Source organism: Lipophrys pholis (genome assembly GCF_963383615.2).
Source record: "Lipophrys pholis genome assembly, chromosome: 17".
In the NCBI taxonomy this organism is placed as follows: Eukaryota; Metazoa; Chordata; class Actinopteri; order Blenniiformes; family Blenniidae; genus Lipophrys; species Lipophrys pholis.
In genome coordinates this window covers 7,741,918-7,762,391 of record NC_137643.1, presented here as the reverse complement: position 1 = coordinate 7,762,391, position 20,474 = coordinate 7,741,918, and the positions used below count along the sequence as shown (strand labels likewise).

Here is a 20,474-nt window from a genome sequence, read left to right as displayed (position 1 = left end):
TTGCATATTCACAAATCTCTGCAAACGTGTAGCATTCCAACTGAATCACTTTGAGGCATTAGAGGATTTTCATGCTTGTAAAACTTTCCAAATTTGTCATGTTGATGAACAGAGATTTTTTTTTTTTTGGGGGGTGGGGGGGTTAAAAAAAACCATTCGAGAAAATTGAGGATTTGCTCAGGCAGGAAGACAAAGCAGCTACTCAAAGCGAGCTACTTATCTGAATGGCTGCAGTAGGTCGGCCAGATTTCATGTGCATATTAACCGATATGGCAATAAGATTTGGGAGGGGTTTATTTTCCGTAAAGACTCCCCTGTGGAAGAATGAAACATCGCTATGTCACCTCTCTAAGAAAAGAGAAGAGCAGAAGGGGGGGAAGAGGAAGGCGCACCCCTCTGTTATTTCCCATTATCTTATAGCACTAGAATATGAAACAGCAGAGGCGGCCATGTGTTGGGGAATAATGATGAAGGGACCGCAGGAGTAGAGAAGACAGTGTGTAATTATTCAGGCCTGGCAGTAAATTTTGACCCCTCAGGATTTTCGGAACCACGGTGGCAAATCCATCCGTGCAGATATGGCTGCTTTGGGGCAGCACTAACTTGTGTTATGATGTAGGCACACAGTCCTAATGATTGTGGAGTTTGGAGAAAGCGCTTTCTATAAAGTGTTTCATATCGTCTCCACTTGTTACGGAGCGCATTGCGCTGATATTTAAGCCAATGAGGCGTGAATGTCTTAGCAGCTCTCTCCGCCGTCTTAGTGACTCTCCAGCTCATAGCGAAGCCATTATGCTCAAAAGCGGCGCAATAACGATGTTTTGTCCAGGGGAATCTCTTGTATGTAGACAGTGTAATTGTCCACAGCTGTGTCTTTGGAAAGCCAGTTTTATGGTTTCATTTTGAGCCGTGGCAATATCCTAATAGAGTTTTTAGTATTTCCCCCAGTTCCTCTCTTTTTCTCCACCAGCAGGTGGATATTTGGTTGAGGAGAAGATGATTTTTAAGCTGTAGATGGTTGCGGGCAGCTGCCCTCAGTTTACCCTCACTGCAGGACTTTCAGCCCAGAGCCTCACAGTGGGAATTTGAAACATGTTTGTGCGCAAGCACTCGCTGCAGCCTTTGATTTAGGTTCATTCCCAGCCATGACAAGGTTATTTTGAAGGTCGATACAAGTAAATCACCAGAAGTGGTACGTCTGTGTTAATTGTTTTTTTTTTGTGTGTGTCGCCCCCCCCCCCCCCCCCCCCCCAAACTACACACAGAAACTCGAGAGGAAAACCTGTGATGTTGTTTTTCTAAAACACAATGAAGCATTCAGGCACGAGTTCTATTTCAGTATGTCTTCGACAGAGATCTGAGCCTGTGATGATTAAGCCCGTAATAATTGCTGCTGTTTGTCCTCTGTGTTTGTGTTTGTGATATCCAATTGATTAGCCACCCGTTATGACAGCGGCGCTCTGTCTCTGCCAGTAATTACTCCCAATCTCGGGAAGCCACTGCTGCCCGCTGTTTCGGCCTGGCTCTCCCGGTGCCTTCCCCTATTTTGGGTTGAGGGTAACCGTGGATATTGATAAAAGAGAAGCCTCTGCCCCAGTGGACTCGTTGGCTAAATGTGGGAATTGGCTTGCCTTTCATCCATTTCCTTTGATTCACACAGCACAGTTTGAAATCCAGTGACTTTGTGCTTTTAGGAACGTCACACATCTTATCTCCCTCTTACCTTTTTCAAATGGACTCAAAGTAAAAGTCTTTATTTGCCTTTGAATCAGTCTCGTCTCAAAGACCCTGAACATAATTGCTAATCCTGCGTTTTGTGTAGTGGGGCTTATTGGCTCTGTTGCATGTAAGAATGAGTTTAGAAAAGAGAGCCTGTGACCTGAAGGACTGCCTTGAAAGACGTGGTTCAAGAAAACCCATTGAGACAAGTTCGCTTTCCCTTAACACTTTCAGTCGGTGCATCGCAAGCCTCCATCAGAGCTGTTAGTGACCCAGATCAGGAAAGCTGTGCACGGCTAACAATGACCTAAATTTCACGTTTATCTCCAAAGGGTAAAGTGCCTCTAATGCCAGCCTCTTTCCCTCCAAACAGCCCAATCGAGGACGCCTCAAGGAAATCTCTTCAAATTTGAAACGCCATTAATGTGCGCTCAGGGAGAAATGCATTTGATTTTAGAGGTCAAAGTTAAAGGTCAGTGGTGCCTTAACTCAAGAAATCTTACACTTATTCTGACTAAATGTCACAGTAATGGTTAAAGTGAGGAAGTAATTGAATTCAATATCCAAATTGTCAAAGGTCAACTACTTTGGTACATTATCAGAATGGCTATTCTGGCCATTGTGACGGGGAGATGGCAAAGATAATTCAGATTTTGTCATTATTGAAGTGGTGGTTCTTCTCTTTTTTCCACCACCTTAAAGTACACAGATTTTATTGTGGTTGTCTCATCGATAAGACTGCCAAGTCCCAAGAGAATATCGAATGGGAGCCTTGCGTTTATCCTCATTTCGTTTTCAGTGACTCCGAGAACCATCGTCATGTAGACGGGACGCCCGGAACCCAATGAAAGTTTTCCGTTACATGAAAACAGGCCTGAGAATTTAAAGGATCTTTTAAAAGTCGATGGAACAAATATTACACCATTGTACAGAGAAATAAAGGCCTTAGTTCCTGTTGAAGGGAACTGCTGTCAGCGTCGTTTCAGTGTCTCTCTCCCACAGTTCTCGTTCAGACAGGATGATTATGGGTTTAACTGTTGGAGGTTTCACCATGTTAAACGGGACTTTTCCCTAGCCACTGGTGCTCCTGTGGGAGTTGTCGAAGTGTTTGTATTTATTTTATTGCCCGGGATTGATGTTGCTTTAAAAAGTGCCCCGAGCTGACTGCGTTTTTCTTTTGGTGTAATGAAAATAATGTTGAATTCATTTACATTGACGCTACATTGCCGTGTTAGCATTGGCAGTTTATGTGGCCAAAAATCTCTAATGCATTGTGGGGTTTTGTTTTTCTTTTTTTTTCTTTTTTTATATAATAGTCACCCAGTGTGTCCACATTGCCGTAAATGACACCCATATTTGTGCTTGCTCTTAATCTCCAGTGCTAAGAGCCACGCTTCTAATTTCCCATCTGTCGTCCATGTAATGTGCAGCGACTGTCACAGAAACATCTGTTCCAATTGAAGTCCTCTCGTCAGTTGTCAACGCAACATATTCATCAGACAGGATTTTTGAGAGCTTTCCTTTGGAAGAGTCATAAGTGATTACGGATGGTACATGTCTCAAAACTGCAGCGTTTTGGCTCCAAATCATGGATTTACCGCAGGAATCTGAGTCCCTGCGAAATGTTGACGTGCTCTAGAAAATGAAATCCACCAGTTTCATCAGCTATCAGTCGGTAAGCAGCTGACATGTTTGGCTTTTTGGAACGAGCTGGGTAATGCCATTGTGATGTGTGACTGTTTCCAAGCTAAAAGCTTCAATGCCCCTCTACAAGTGAATTTTATTGTTGAAGTGGGTTGTTTGGGCATTATGCAATTGAATGTTTTCTTTCACTATAGACAAAACAAGTGGGATCCAAATCATCTGACTTGCCCTGCGACAGTAGTTCTATGAATACAACAGGAATAGAACGTGGATTAATGGATGAATGACTGATTTAACAGGAACAGTATCTCTACCCATAGTCGGCTTGGATCGGCTTCAGCGTCCCAGAAGTTTCCTCTTGATCATCCTTGTTGTAGAATCACATAAATCCTTCTCTTACACGCTAAAGTGTTTCTCCAGTTCCATGCCCCCCTCTATGTTCTCTGTGAGATTTGCCTTTGGAGCTGGAAAACTAAGCTTCATAGCAATGCAGCTCACATGAAGCGAAGCTTAATCTTTTAAAAGACCAGTTTGTTTGAATTCTGACAGACTCGACCGCATTTCTTCGGTCTTGCAGACGTGAATATTAAGTCTCCGATAGGAGCTGCTTGATCAAGGTGCTATCAGGCTTCTTTTTTGGTTTGTTGCTTTAACTTGGCGCTACTTTCCATTTTCCACCCGATTCCACTTAATGAGGCTATATGGGTGCAACTAGGCCGCCTCTTTTTCAAAACACACATACTCTCAGTGCAGCCCGGAGTGTTTTCTTCACAGTAATTCGTGTGGCGCGAAACCAATACGTGTTTGGGTTCAGATTCTCATCGCCTGTAAGTTCTAATCAATCCCAGCCCCGGCCCAGTTGGTTAATTGTGCGCTCCGCGGCCACCTCTGAGTAGGGTTATTGAACACAGAAAGCACAGTGGCCTAATGGGTTTGTCATTGATGAATTCCCTGCACATCAGCGCAGCGTTTTACAAGTGTTGATAATCTCTGACCAAAAGGACCCACCGGGGCCGACCGCCAGTACCTGTTCCCTTTTGTTGCGCCAACGCAATTCCGGGCGCCAATTTAAAAACTAAGCCTCCACTCTCACTATATGCTCAGACACGTTTCACTCAATCCTCTCTCACCTCCTGAATGTGTGACTCATTAAACCCACTGGACTTTTTGTGTGTGTTAAACTGCAGTTCCTCCCAAGTTCATCTTTTATAGACAGAAAAGAGTTCGCCGTGGCCGAAGCAAAAAAACTCTCTTGCTGTAGTTTGTTGTGATGTGTTGTAACATTCTGTCCAGCCCCATCTACATATATAATGGATGAAAAATGTCAGCATCAAAGAGGTTTATTTCTGTGGCTGCACTGAATTTCACTGCCAATGCATCAGCTCGGTGTTGAGACGTTACGGACCATAAATGAAAACTCCTTTGGGTCACAAGCGGCGTTAGACGACACTAAATCTGATCTATCCCACCTTCCGCTGTTCCGCTGTGTATTACTTTTATTTTCTCCGTGGCATTGATCATAAATGTTTTTTTTTTCCCGCAATAAATGGTTGATGCAGTGCGATGCTACCTCAGGCCGGTGTGCGCAACAAACGATAAAACAAAGCTGTTGTTCACATATCAAGTATCATTCCTGCTTTCTCGAAAGAACCTCAAAACCAAGTCTAATCTTTGTTTTGCAATGTCTAAAGGCAAGCTTTTCCCAGAGTCTTACTTCCGTAGGTGTTTGCTTTGTGCGAGAATATATTTAGACTCCGAATTGGCTAAATACTTCAGGATTACATTTAGAGAGAGTAGATTGATCTCCTCGAAAATGTGATTAACTGAATGAAGCTCGACATGCTCATATGGAGAGCGCGTAGTCTTCCACTCTTACTGACTTCCCTTCTGGGAAACAAAAGCCGAGCATAGATTACAACAGCGCCAGCTAGTGGTGAAAGGTGGGTGGTGGTGGTGGTGCAGTTTCTTTTTTATTTTCTTTCTTTCTAAACTGGCTGACAGTCATTGTTTTCTTGAGGGGAAACTGAAATCTCAGAAGCTCATTTACCATGGACTTGAGTTTTCATAGCAAATCTATTCATTATACTATATTTGGCAGTATGTATCGCATGCAGCCCTTAAACTTTGTGAGGTTTTGCTGCTCTGTTGTTGGCCGCAATGCATCAAGTTGACCCAGCACAGTAGTCATCGTCATCATCACATTAGAATTAATTGGATCACACCGAGTCACGGCTTTGCTGAAATCACTAATTTCTTGTTTCCATAGTTTTTTTTTCCCTTTTTTCTTTTTTTTAAAGCTTTGTAGTGTGAAATGATTTTGTGTACGCACGTCTCCCCTGGAGTCTCTGAAGGAACCCCTGCTGCCGTGTGCCATCTCCAGGCCGCAGGAACAGCAGGGCTACGCCTGGTGTCAGGAGGTTAAATGCCCATCATCCTCTTCGGACCATGTTTCCGAGTGTTTGTTTATCGCTTCTGAAGTTGAAATAATCCCATCCCTAATTGAGCTTTGAAACTTTTCTCCTGGAACAAAGTACGGGGGTGTATTGTGTCATTAATAACTTAAATTACTAAGGTCATTGTGCGATTTCAGTGTTCCCCATTAATTACCGAGACTGTGGCGGCCCACCAGAATTTAATTTGTGCCATCACATTTTTTAACGAACCTTAGGAATCTTTGCATTTCCCATAATGATATACAAACACTGCAGCGTTCTTCCACATTGCCTCATCAAAGCATCTTTTACTCCGCGTTTGTGCATCAGTAGAACAGATTGCTGCATTTAGCTTAAAAAATTACTGAGTTTTGTTCTGTGGGATTATGTTCAGCACCTTAGCATGTCCACCCACTAAAGTCTCAAAAGCTTGTAAAACGCTGAAGTTGGTGCAGTGCATCGGGTTCATCCAGGGTTTTACATGTTGTGTTGTAATCGCTGGAGAAATCCTGCAACACAGTCCAACATCAGAGGTGATTAAAACCATTGATCTGTTGTGTGAAATAATCCCAGAGACTATTATTAATAGAAAACAGTTTTTATAATTAGTTGGGCAAAAGAAAATTTTAACAAAGATTAATATGCATGTTTTGCTTTGAAGAATATCCTTTGTATCAGAAATTTAATAGCGTCTTCTTTGTATTGAGCTCCTCACTTTAGGCGTTTAACAAGTTATAAATGGCTGGTGGTCACATCCAAGCTTAGACAGTCTGTTAACATTTCGTTGAATACATACTACATAAACACACGGCTAATAAAGGTTTAGTTTCTCTTTCACCATTTTTACATTTTCAACCATCTTATCAACCTTACTCCTCTTTTCAGCCATGTATATTCAGCTTTCTCAATAAATCAGACAAACGGTGCTTCCTGGACTTCCTCGAGATTGTTTTACACCGTGTCTTCTGGACCCTGTTTGGATAATTTACAATTCAGCACCGCTCATTGTCTGCTTATAGCCTGCGTAAGCATTTTGTCCAGCTTGGCTAAGAAAATGGCCTAATTTAGGATCGATTGTTCTATTAGACTGGCAAGGTATTATCCTGTGCGTCTGGGTCATTGTGATCGGTATCGCCAAGTCGTTTACGTGCAGGTGTGTGAATAGAGGCCTTTGTGTGTGTGTGTGTGTGTGTGTGTGTATGTGAAACGATAATTAGGATGTCAATAACGGCCTCTATGAATCTGATGTCAGGGAAATGAAGAGCTCAAAGCCTAACTGCCTTCAAATGTCTGACTTTGTATTTAGCAGAAAAAAGCTGCACTTTTCAAGACTGAACAAACTTTGAGCCACAAGGATTTTTAACACATTTGCTCTTCGCGGAAGAGACATTGATGCACTCGCTCTAAAAGAAAAAAATCCCTTCGATAAAGCTGCGCTCCATTTCATAACTGAATAACTCTGCTTCCATCAGCCGTTTTTGAACGCCACACTGATGTATGTGGGGAATCTTTATCCTGACTGTCGGATGTGGAGGTAGTGGAGCAAATAAACAATGCTAGTTTACTGAATCTCTGTGTCTTATGTGTCGTCTGAGTCTGAGCCGGAGCTTGGTAATGTTTATTAAAGCCATTTCCCGAGGCATGTCAATATTAATGTCTCTTTAAAATGCAAATTTGATTTTTGATTTACATTTTTTTTTTTAGGTTGAATTCATTAGTTTCAACAGGCAGCAGTTTGGTTCTTAGCATGCTGACATACTGATCCGACATCCCACCTAGGCACAATAAACACAAACCATCTGCTTTGTTATTGATGCCAGCTGGATCTTCCCGAAAAGTTTCGATTAGAGGGTCTGTGTTTGTATCAGTCCAACGCTAATTACTAGTCAGAATACATATTTAATCACTTCATTTTGCTTTTGAAGTTCCAAACTCAATGTTTTAAAGTTAGTTTGTTTTCTGTAGTTTTCCTAGCTTTTTACCACATTATAACCAATTATTCTGCGTATTGAAAGCAGTTTATTGAACAGGTCTCTGTGTACAGGTTACCTCTCATGGTTCACATTTTGCACTTTGCTCTCGCTCGTGCAGGCAACATGAGCCACACATAGAATGATATCCCCAACAGGCCAAGATGCCTTATGCCGAGCAATATGCTCCAATTCCCTTCCATGATGAGATGCTCGATCGTATTCCTGCTGGCAATTTTTGAAACGTTGTCTCTATCACCACACAACTCGAACCTTTCTTCTAATCTGAGTGTGTCTGAGTGAAACCAGCCTTCATAATTTATAAATGCTGCAATCAGGAACTGGTCCAGCTATGCTTCAGCCATGTGGGATCAGGGATTAATGCTCAATAATCCATTGGGTGGAGTTAAACTTGAATTTAATGCCTCATTTAGAGAAGTATCGGAACTAAATGGCTCTACCTGGATCTCATTTTCCCGGATCTTTTTTTAATTTAATTTTTTTCTATCTCAAACGATGAGCTCTGCACTCAGGATTCAATTGGAATAATCCTCTCTGTGGTGTCAGTGAGTATTCTAACATTCAAATTAGAGTAAGTATTTTCTTTTTGTTTGTTTTTTTCCTCTTTGCCTATTTGGGAGTTTTAGAAATGGTTGACCTGGCAGAGTAATTAGCTGCTAATTTGGTGCTTATCTCCTTAATGATACTGTTCATGTGTTTTTGCTGCTCTGGTTGGTGTAAACAACCCTCCATCAACTGAGACCGAGCTTCAGTAAACCTATATCACACGCTGGCAGGCTCATGATCACAGACTATATTAATGTCAGATCCAGCCAGTCCCGATGCATGTGCACAATGTTTCCATTACACGTCCACAGAATGCAATTATCTTTAGTGTGTAACTGAACAAACCAGGAAATACACAAATGCATGTTGCATTATCTGTGAGGACGCGTGCTGATAGGCTGTAACTCCTTATCTCACACAGTCTAATGTCTCATCCTTATATTTACCAAGGTCTGTATGTGAAATTGCCAATTATGACCCTTCAAACCAAGTTTCCATGAAACATCCCCTTTTCAGACTTTGGTTACTATGTGCTCTGATATGGTATCAAATAATGAAATGCAAACATTTGTACATATGCACTCATCCACTTGAAAATGAAGCAATGCAGCCGCTGGATATGCCAGGATGCCTCCTTTTATCAGGTAACTGAGGCCCAGCTGTACACTTGGCACCCTTAAAGCGTTGGCAAATGTCCAGTCAGCCAGTTAGTGTGACCCTTCCCACCAGTATTAAGGTGTTAGCTGTTGGACAGTAGCAGAAAAATGTGCCTGGAGAATTACCTGTCAAGCAATTCTCTGGTAATTTAAGAAAGACAATCCTATTGTTTTTTTTTTTTTGTTTTTTTTTGAAACACAACATTTACTGGGCTCCAGATAGCTGTAATCCTATTCTTCAAATGCCTAATTAGAGGAGCGCAGTTTTACTTCTATAGTCTGAGGTATCTCTGTTGCTTTGAGAAACTGCTCCTCAATGCCGTGCATCTTGCAGAAAGTATCTATTAGCTAGACCTGCAATCTACAAGCCATCAGCTTTCTATTGTGCCATCTCTACAGCCTCAAAGGGAGCCTGAGCATATATTGTTGCAGTGGCAGCGAAGCGCTGGAATCAGACGTTATCTCTGAGGAATACCCATGTTGATTTGTTTTTTTTATCTTTGTTTTGCATAACACAAATTGCTAATATGGAGAACTCGAGCCCCTCTCTGTTGTGTGCTGATGTTCATATAGGAATATTAAACATTACATATGAATAGGAAGAGATTTATGGCTCTATTAGTGTAAAAGATATGAGGTGCCGACAGCCACTTTTTAACAACCATGCCCTTAAAGCAAGCCAAAGCCACTAGGACTTCTATAGCCTTGCATTGTCACAACTATACATCTTTTTCTGATGGCATCAGTGAAGAAACTAGACGCCATGCAGTCTTTCTATTGTATCGCTGGAAACAAACAAAAAAAAAAAGCAAATGTAAAGTACACTTGATGGAAAGAGGCAAATTCTCAATTGCACCGCTTGTTATATATTCATAGATTTGTCTCTGAATAAATCATATATTATAAAAATATTTGAAGACAAGCTACTTTGCATTTTGATTAGGCCTGCGCAATATTCGGTGGAATATGCAATGTAAAACTGTGCTGTTCAATAATGTGATAACATCATTTGAGTTAAATACAAACACTTATGCAGATGATGTTGACGTATTCGTGCTTTGCAATTCATTACTCTCAATAACTGCACTTTCTAATTTACACCAGCTACGACTGAGCCCCATGTTAATATATGCCCGCTCCTTTGCCATGCCTTCTTACCACAAGCAGAAAGCGCTCGTCGTTTGGGGGCTTAGGATTGCTTCCTCCACCTGACACTGCAGTGAGTCTCCTCCTCAGCCTTCATCCTTTCATTGCGCAAACATCCAGAAACAGCCAACAGTGCTCGTCAATTCATTGTTGTCAGTGGAAACGCCTCGGTTGTTTGGAAGTGGAGAAAACAGCCTCTGCTCCCATGACTTCAAGACCTAATTGTATATATGTGCCTGTTGTAATGCTACAGATGTCTCTGAATGATTTAACATTTTTCCTTGAAGTGGCGAACTCGCAATGCAGTTTTATTGCAACTTAACATTTGAAACAAAATGGCATATTGTGGGGAAGCTATAAAAAAAAAAAGTGATAATGTTAACGCCAATAAAAAACATCTTATGAATACCATAACAGCAAAGTAACAAGGGGAAATGGAAATACAGTTTGGCCTTGAGCCAATGAGCCAATGTGAATGCTATGGTCAAGGCCACCTGTATGTAATTTCACCTACGAAGGACGTCTTTTATTGGGAACCAGATTTAAAAAAAAAAAAAAAACACTCTGACCACACTCCAACCCACCATCTGATAGATGTCTCATTGTGTGTAGCTAATATTGCCCGTTGCCCACTTACCCCCAGGTTTTCTAAGTAGTCTCTCATTTACAGGTTATTCATTCAGAGTTTGCACCGAGGTGTCTAATTAGTCATGGTAGTGATTGCACCCCCTGGAACCAGAACTCTTTTTAGACATTCACCATAACGTGGACCAGTGGGGGAAAGGCAATGATGCATCTGATTATGCAGTCAATACTGAATGAGGCATTACTGGCTTGTAAACAGCAATGGAGCCCACTTAGTCATGCTGATGATGATGGCCCTGTCTCAACAGGAAGCTGGTAATCAGCGAAACGGACCTTGATTAAAATGAATTATGATGCCTGCAGGGTCCCCAAGTGATCTAAAGAGCACAATGTGCTACTTCTAATTTTATTTTGCATTTTGGATGTTATCACAGGAACTGATGGAGGAGGGATTTTCCCTTTTATCTTTCTAGGTATCAACCTAGAGGTTTTTTTCTTTTCTTTTTTTTTTATCGGGGGCTGAGGCTGAAGCTCAGTTGCTGGTTGTCAGAGGTGCGGCAGCAGTATCACTAGTCATCATGTGCTCTGTGGCCCGAGACCGTATTGGCAGCTATGCATTAAATTGCTAATGTGCCTGGCAGAGCTACATTATCCGCCCCATCAAAGTGACAAGGGCAGAGATAAAGCACTCCGTTCAGCTGTCCATGAGATCATTGGAAATTGGGTTTTGTGGATATGGCTCGGCAGCGTGCAAAGTTGTCTTTTCGAATGCTTTCTTTGAATTCGCTTTGTTTCTGCCTGGCTGAGTTGACAGCTGCAGAACAATGAGGCAGTGGTGACTGGCCAGTTCCTGCCAGCAGAGTCCCTCTGTGGTAAAACTCTCACACCTGGATGCCTCGGCAGCTTTGCACTTTGTAACATTTTGCTTCTTTGCACGCCTCAGTATGTAAGAAAATATCCACACATCAATGTTGTCTGGAGAGCAAACGCATTTTTCCAGTCGAAGTGTTTCATTGACCACGCGAGGTTCTGTCTGAAAAGGTGGGATTTAACAGTTGCATATTTGTATGGATAAATCTGATACTTAAGGTAAAATGTTTTAAGGTCTGAAAAGTAAAGAACTGCAGCAGCTGTGTAGTACGGGCAATCGGGCATGGATGTCTGCCCTCCTCGGACAAAGTGAACTTGGCTGGGCATGGGATTTGAAAGTCTAGCTTTATTACGTTGTCTGCTCTGCTTCCCCATTTTTATCCATCAATCTCCTATCTCTATTTAATAAAGGCACAACAATCCCTGCAGAAAGGACAGTAATAACTGAAATGCAAGTACAGCGGTTGTGTATTCTTCTCTGTGTTCCAGCTGAACGGTTTGTTTGTCCTAGTCGGTTCAATGCTGAGATTCAGACCCGCAGGCCTCAGGTTGTTGAGTAATGTGATTGCCTCAGGAGCCCGGAGGAGAAGCACTTATGTCAGCTTCCTAATAGCTTCTCAAGATCCCTTGAAGAAGCACAATGCCCGATAGTTGTTGTTATATTTTGTTGTGTTCTTCACCAATTTGTTTCATTTGGGAGATAGCTACAGAATACTGTACGTGTAATTTCCGATCAGCCACTTCTACCGAGTCACTTTTCAGGAAATATCTTATATTGAACATGGCTGCTCGATATCAGCTTGGAAAATGCAACTGACATATTTTTCTCACTTAAATCTAAACCAACAACTTAAACCTGACTCCGATACTAGGTTTGAAAACTCGTACAGAGTACAGAATAACGAATGTGTTGTCACAGCGCCCTGACCAGAAAAAGAGTCTGCATGAAAGGAGAGAGCTGCAGCTTCAGGTGAGGTGATGATGATGAGGAGGATCTCGGAGGAAGAGGAGGAGGTTGAAAACCAGGCAGACTGTGATGATTAATGAGCTTCGAGTCATGCCTGCAATTTTAAACACGTCGTCCTGATAGTGAGAGCAGGCAGAGCACACTCCACAGCACAGCAGCCCTGTGACCACACACACACACACACACACACACACACACACACACACACACACACACACACACACACACACACACACACACACACACACACACACACACACACACACACACACACACACACACACACACACACACACACACACACACACACACACACACAGCCATACATTAAATAAGGCACTGGTGAACTTCAGGCTCAAGAGTATCGCTAGTTTCATACTGTAACAATAACTAAAACATGACGTGTAATGTACAGATAAATAATCACATCATCGGCATATTACAACTGCTAACTGAACAACTTGTTGGAAGAAAAATCCATATTGTTTAAGCAAAACTATAATTTGTTATTTCTAATGGAGCATGCTTGTCATCTCATTGTCATCTGAGCCTGTGGTAATAGACATTCAACTGTACAAAGCCAAATAGTTTCTTTTGCAGGAAATGCCTTATTATTTACGTTGTTTTGAGTTTGCATTGTCCTAAACAATGTATGCTGCTCTACTATGCTCTCTGAATGAGTAGAGTTGTATGATATCCATGACTAGACCACAAAGCACTACGCCCTCATTAGCTGTAGATGCTGCCTCTGAAAATGTGCTAAACATGTGATTCACCCCAACATTGTCGGCTTGTTCATTCTGCTACTTGACAGTATTCCAGACACATCGGCTCACCACGGCTACTGTGTATCAAAGCTCATTTTCAGTGATATTCCTCATATTTACAGTTTTTTTTTTCTTCTTCCATTCCCATGGTTGTTGAAAAAGAATCTCTTTTCTAACACCAGACTCATTTTATGTCTTTGACACCTTAGCACATGCCTGTGATTTCACTGGAATTATCTGTACAATAAGAAGGCTTTGTTGTGAGAAATGCCACAGTATGTGTGAAAACCCTTCATCTCGCGGTTTCCTTTTTCAGCCGCGAGTTGACCCGGGAGTCGTTGGCATCAGCATAAAAGCTCGCATTGTGAATGGAGGCTTTATCTCCTCCATTCTAACGAGGCAAAGTCTCCGCCGCCCTCCCATTCTTAACGCCTTCGGAAAGTCTGTAAATAAAGTCATCTATTATTTCCCAGAGTTAATTGTTTATTTTCTGTTGACAACTATAGCATGTTGTCAAAAGATGGCCTACAGATGGAAATAGATGTTTATTCAGTGCGTGTGTGTGGTTGTTGTCTTGCTCATACTCAGCTGTCCTTCTTGTTTATTTGTCGCCTCAGGTTCAACTACAGATCCACACATCACCTCACCACCAATGGCTTCTACGAGTTCCTCAACTGGTTCGACGAAAGGGCGTGGTACCCTTTGGGCAGGATCGTCGGTGGCACAGTAAGTGTCTCATTCCTCATATATTTGTTCTGCTGCTTTACTATTTATCACTTCCCGAGCACCTTCTGAGGATTACAGATTTAACTGTTAAAAATAAGATGCCCTGAACGGTGCTGTGACATGTCACGCTGGTATAAGTATGCATAAAACCTCTGTGTTTAATGTGATTACAAATGATGGAGATGAAGGCTGCAAGCAACTCTGCGATGGATAATAACTTAAGTCAGGTCTCCCATTTGGTAATTTTCTCAGCTTCTCCAAGAAGAATTATGTGAAGCTTGCAAGGTTCATTAACATTTTTTTTATTATTATTTCTCTGTAATATACCTATCATTGTCAGTATTAATCACTTGGTCTGTATATCATCACGTAAAATGAGAATTATTTTTCAAGGTGACCTCTTCAATTCTGAAGTGATGTATGTACTCTGCGCTTAAAGAAGTTCTCGTTTGATGTGACACGATACAAATCAACAGACCTTTTACATTATAGAAGCTTGGAACATTTTTTTGGGAAAAAGGCTGTAATAATTCTTTGATCTCAAGAAATGCCACAAACTGATCTTATTACAATCGACTAATGGATGAGGTCAAACACATTTTCTTTAACCTAAACTTGTTCCCTCTCACACCCTTGGTTGAGGTTTTATGGCTCATGCCGCGGCAGTGGGTTGTTTTCACTTTAGCAATCTGAGAATTGCAGTGCTACACTTTGCTGGAGATGTCCTGCTGTTTGTTTAATTACTCGCTGACCTCCTTGGTCAACTAGCTTGCTTTGCATCAGCCCATAAAGTGGTTGAGATAAGAGTCAGCATCTGGAGCCGGAATCTATGGTACTCTAACAGATTGCCCCTTTTAAACTTGGGAGCCAGTTTCTGGCCTCTGTGAAGGAGTACAAACAGGCTTGTTCACCAGCGAGGGAGGGGCGGAGCCTCGGAGTGACAGGTGAACTGAAAAAGCAGACGCATACCGAGCAATATGGAATTCTCGAGCATATCCAAGGGAGGTTGTTAGGAGCTCATACATACTCAAGCAACATCGAGAGAAAGAGCCAGCGGAGGCATTGTGAACATCTGAAATCATTTGATATGCACATGTGGAAATAGTCCATGGTCTACCAGTTGGGGAACCAACCAAAAGCCTCCTGGGGGCATCATACATTCGCATTATCTGGCAACTGTCCTGCCCAGGACATTCCTACTGTAAATCACCAGCATTGTGATTCCGAGAAGATGTCGACTGAGCTTGGGGTAGGACAGGGTCTGTCAATAATTGTTTTTTCATTAAATTTTTCTGATTGGACAGACCATATGCCGCATATTTACTTAAATTTACCTCCCGCACAAGTAATAACACCATGACTATTTTCCATTTATGAGCTAGATTTCAAAAGTTGTAAAGTAGAAAAGATGCATACTGGAACACTAAAGATAAAAAGCAGCTCATGTCGCTGATTCAACACCTCGCAGCACCCGGGCTGAAACGGACAAAAACAAATAAGTGAGCGTTTTGCATGAGGGTATAACTGTATCCAAGCAACACTTATGCATGCCTGCCGGCTCATATTCCTTGGAGAGGCATTTCACAGGTTATCTGGGGTTGGGTGAGGTGTTTCGGGCAGGCCATAGAGCCTTCTAAGCCTCTGCCAGGCAGTACGGATTTAAGCTCCAATCCAGTAGCAACAGCGAGCTATTCTCTTGACAGATTCCTCGCTGAGTGTCATGGCATCCCGCCTGCACACCAGCAACAATGATTGTGGGAAAACAGTAAACCTTTTCTGTGAAAAATACAACGTGTTGATTTGCCTCGATTTATCTACTATTTCCTGCTTCTTCCCCCCGTTTCTATCCTCTCAGCCTCATCTCTGCAGCTTTCCATCCTGTGGGGCCTGTGTGAATTAAATACGTCTGGCCTATCCATCACCCTCTGTTCTCTTAAGCACCCCTCCTGCTGCCCCGTCTTTCCACCGAGCTGCTTCGCGGACACACCAGGGTGGTACACTGAGCTGTAATTGCACCAGCTAATGATGCATCAGGACTACATAATCCCGGTCCTCGGTGCCAGATAAATGCAGGAATGCCTTCCAACATGTTTCCATTATTGATTCCGGCTAAGATGTTGACAGTGTGACCCACTGTGCCTGAGATGTGACCTTCTCTCTCCCCTGGTTTCTTGCTTCCTATCTGTGTAGCATAAAGTCGGCTTGGACCTTTTTCTCCACGCATTGGGGACAGCGGGGCATGTAAATGCTGCGCATCGCGATCGACTCCTCTTATCATTACAGCAGCAGACCACTGGTCTGAGGCAGGTGCTGCACTGAAGCCATGCTACACGCCATTGTTTGAATAATATATCTTTCAGTATTGCACCAGAAACTTGCGGAATTGTAATCCATCCATCAGCATTCATCCGTCATAAGCAATTACCATCAGTGCCTGGTAATTGCATATGACAAGGCTGGCTTGTAATAATGGATGTGCTGGTTCTGTTGCAGTACATGGATACTTAGGTTAGGCCTTGTACCAAGAGGGTGGAAGCTGAAGCTCATGATTAGGGTGATAATCGGAATCTGCAAAGTCTATAGCCTTAAGCTAATTTGTCATGACATTTGCAAGATTTCTGGGCTGCACAATGTATTGTGTTCCTCACACAAATAAGAAGCAGGGCCAGCTCTGCTCCGGCCTCCGCACACTCTTATTGACATTTCTATGAGGGATGAGTAAAACAAACTGCAAAGGACTGCAGAGTAATTCACACACTGTTCATTTGAAGCGCCTCACCGTGAGCAGTGCACGTCTCTTCCACGCCCATATTTAGTTTAACTTAAAAGTCACTTAATTTTCCAGTTGAATATGACTTTAAATATTTCAGTGTTCTTGGGACAGTACTCTCGGGCTAAACCAACCTGACAGGCACAATAGCTTTTGCTGTATCAGAGCTTTGGAGGTTGGAAGACAATAGGAGCCATTATGAGTATTTTATAACCCACTTTCTAGTCTAACTGGTTACAACTTCTAGATAGTTGCCATTTGTCTTGAAAGTGGTTCCTCTAAGCATTTTTTTCTGCCCTTAAAAAAAACATTTGAGTCACAATCAAATTCCTTTTTATGGTCAGTTAGCAGAGAAAACAGTATAATTCACCTTGCTTTGAAGTAGCCCTGGCACTTTGGAAATAAACCTGTACTGAAAAAGGCAACAACAAAATACAATAAAATGTACATTTAGAAAGATATATTTATTTTGTATGGAAGAAAAGAGCCGGTTAAGAAGTTTCAGTGTGCAGCGAGCCCATCCGGAGTGATTTCGTGTCCTTGTCTTCTAAAGCGTTGAGCTGGATGGCAATGAGGAGAATGACTGAGGCGATTTCAGTGGGTATAATTTGTAGAGCGATTCTCCCCCCTCCAAGGCATGTCTCGCGCTATCTCTCAGCAATTACAGAGCAATTACAGAGGTCATGTTGTCCTTGTAACATTGTTATTATTTTGAACATTGTTGGCAGATTGTTTCTGCGTCACTGGCGCCAAGACGAGTGACTACACACCTCTTTTTTTTTTTTTGACATTAAAAATATGTCCGACCATGTATACCGAGGGCCAATACTTACACCACTGAAATCAGTTCACGAACCGTTCCAATTAAGTCTGCAAAGCGACACGTTGCAGTGAAGTGATGCAGTTGCACCAAAGAGATGCATTGCAGCAGCAAGGCCATTGCATCAGCTAAAGAAAGTGATATCCCCCCACCACCCCCCGACCATCCCTTGGAACAACAACAAAAAAGACAAACATTGTATGCAAAGCTAAACATTGATAAACTGCGGCTCATTTCTCTCTGCCATACAGCTCCATTTACGCCACGAGAGTGCATCTCCCTGTTGCACAAGGTGACATGGTCCTGCTTCACTGAGAGCATTAGTATTTTAGTTTATGGTCAGTCAAAGTCATTAATCCACTGTTGGAGGTGGGGAAAAAAGCCCCAACTAAGGCACGGTTTGTACTCAATTGATTAATGTTCGCACAAATTGAACCAACACAAGAGGTTCATACACTATAAAAGGATGTGGCCTTTAGTGGAAAAAAAAGTAAAGTTTGACTATGGATCAAAAAGCAGTGATTGCCAATATGTCTGTGGGGTCTTCAGGTGGGAGCGCCCTTTGATCACATTTCGTCGAGTTATGTCCCACGACACCTCCAGGAGGCTGGACGGCGTTCTCTGTCATCTCAGATCCTCTCCTCAACACTGCTCCAGCATTTCACACTTCAAGAAACCTGGGCTGCTTCCCCAGCTGAATTCTACATACTGTACCATATCCTCTCATCGGAATGATTCAAATTGCCAAATTCCCAACACCTGAGGAAGACCATGTCAGGGCTTAGGCTTTATAAAAGGCCTGACTGACCTGCCATACATTTCACATGCACCGTGCACTTTATTCTCTGTAAATTCAAGATGAAAGGATATAAAATATGGCAAGAAAGTGGGATTAGTTGCAATTAATTCATACATTGTGGAAAACAATGAAAAGCAATTTAGTTAAATGAGAAGAAAGAAACTGACAGATTCAATCAAATTTACTTCCAAAGAACTTCCAAGTACTTGAGACCATTTAATAGAAATGATTCCAGCTAAAGGGCCTGCTGTGATCTATAGTGGACTGAAAAGAAGTGAGGTTGCAGATGATGAATGACATTTTACGTTGGAGGGTGTAGAGGCCTTTCATAGTAAGGTCTCTATATTATGTATATTATGTAAATCTGCAAAATTGAGCAACTTCTAGGAATTGATGTATAGGGATCTGAGAGAGCCATGGTGTGTGACCTTATCCATAGAAATGTGTGGAAAAAACATTAGAAAAAAAATTACTCGATGTTCTTTTGTTCCGCCTGGAAAATCTAATCTTTGTTTTTTCCAGACCTGGCAAAATAACAGCTCTTCGAAACAGAAGGGATTTTTTATTTATTTTCCCCCCTGGTAGTTGAAACTCACTCTTTTCATGTGTCTCATGACCAATGGACCAAATGTTAAGATATCTGTATGTAAGAGCAAGAAACAATACAGTAAATCCTTGGCTTGTCTCGAGTCCAACAAATATTTGGTGATCAATAAAGTTCCCAGTTGACATCTTGAGGAGAAATTGCTCTCCTCAGCCAGCGCGGCAGTCCATTCATGTTCCTCCCAACCTTAAACATCCTTTATCTTCACGGGGAGATGCTGAGGCAGGATTGATTGTCTCATCTGAAAAGGTAGGGGCCCCACCAGAGTCAACAGGAGCCGCCACACTCAGACACTCAGTCGCATTGTAATGGCAGCTTGTAGAGTAACAGAAAGCCACTCACTCACTTACTCTGTTGGTTAATTGTGAAACATCCCGTTCGTCTGCATGATCGAGGCAGAAAATTTCCCAAACACAGACAGGCTCCACAGAAGAAGGGCATTTTTTATTTCACACCCACACTGCTTTCCAACTCACTAAATGAACGTGTGAGTGCTCTTATTTGCATCACACCTATGCTTTTAAAACATTGCAGCAATATGGAGCAAGTACCAGGTTCATCTCAGATCGCAACAGTCTTCATATCGCAAATGCAATTCGCGAGCCTTTTGTGTTGAAACCCGAGAATAACTCCTGAATTGCAAAGTTTTGTTCCGTAATTGTTTTTGAAAAACCTGTCTGGAGCCGGCACGTTAACCACGTCAGCCTCCTTCCTAACGCGGAGCCATGGTCAATGACCCCTTTTGCTCCTGGTAAAAACGATCAAACCACCCATGCAGCTGTTGCAAGGACTCGGTCAGCCACATTCAACCTTTTTCACTGGGCTGCTCGCTCGCTCTCCCTCCAGCTCCGGTAGTTCACTTTCTCTCCAAACTTCTTGACTTTATTATACCTCTCCTGTCTGCCTCAGCTTTCTTCTAATATTTTTCTTCCTCCGAATCCCCGACACCTTAATTCCTTTCCAGGAACACCCCGCAATTCGATTCTACACCCTACAGATGAGCCTGACAGCCCCCATTAATTGAGTATGATTGTGTAAAGTCTCTAAGCACTCTGATGGCTCACACCGTTTATAAAACAGATGAGCTGATATCAGATGGAAAAGCCTTTTCTTCCCTGACCGGTCCGGCTGCCCTCCTCCTTTCTGCTCGCCGCCTCCCGTCCACTCCCCAGAGGACGACTGTCAGTTGCTCTTTTTCCTGAGCCTATAGATAAGAAAGGAAGGCTGCTCTAATTTGACAGTCCATGACAATAGTGAGCTGTCACACCCATACGCCGCTCTTTGTTGCCATGAGGACAAAGCCTCAAGCACATTTTTGGTAACGGCTTTTGTCAGTTTTAGTTGAGGACATTTTTATAATCAGTGAGCGAAGTGATGCCTTCTTGAATGGCAGTTTAGAGGGAAGTGTTGATGAATTATGTACAAAGATTGT

General features: G+C 42.4%; 1 protein-coding gene across 1 annotated transcript in view; it reads left to right on the top strand.

Annotated features, from left to right (window-relative positions):
* LOC308122720 (dolichyl-diphosphooligosaccharide--protein glycosyltransferase subunit STT3B) overlaps positions 1-20,474 on the top strand; it is a 96,416-nt gene that overhangs the window by 24,947 nt on the left and 50,995 nt on the right. The window contains exon 2 of the mRNA XM_080484743.1: positions 13,941-14,049. Coding sequence (XP_080340869.1) covers positions 13,941-14,049 — 109 coding nt within the window. The remainder of the gene's footprint in view (positions 1-13,940; positions 14,050-20,474) is intronic.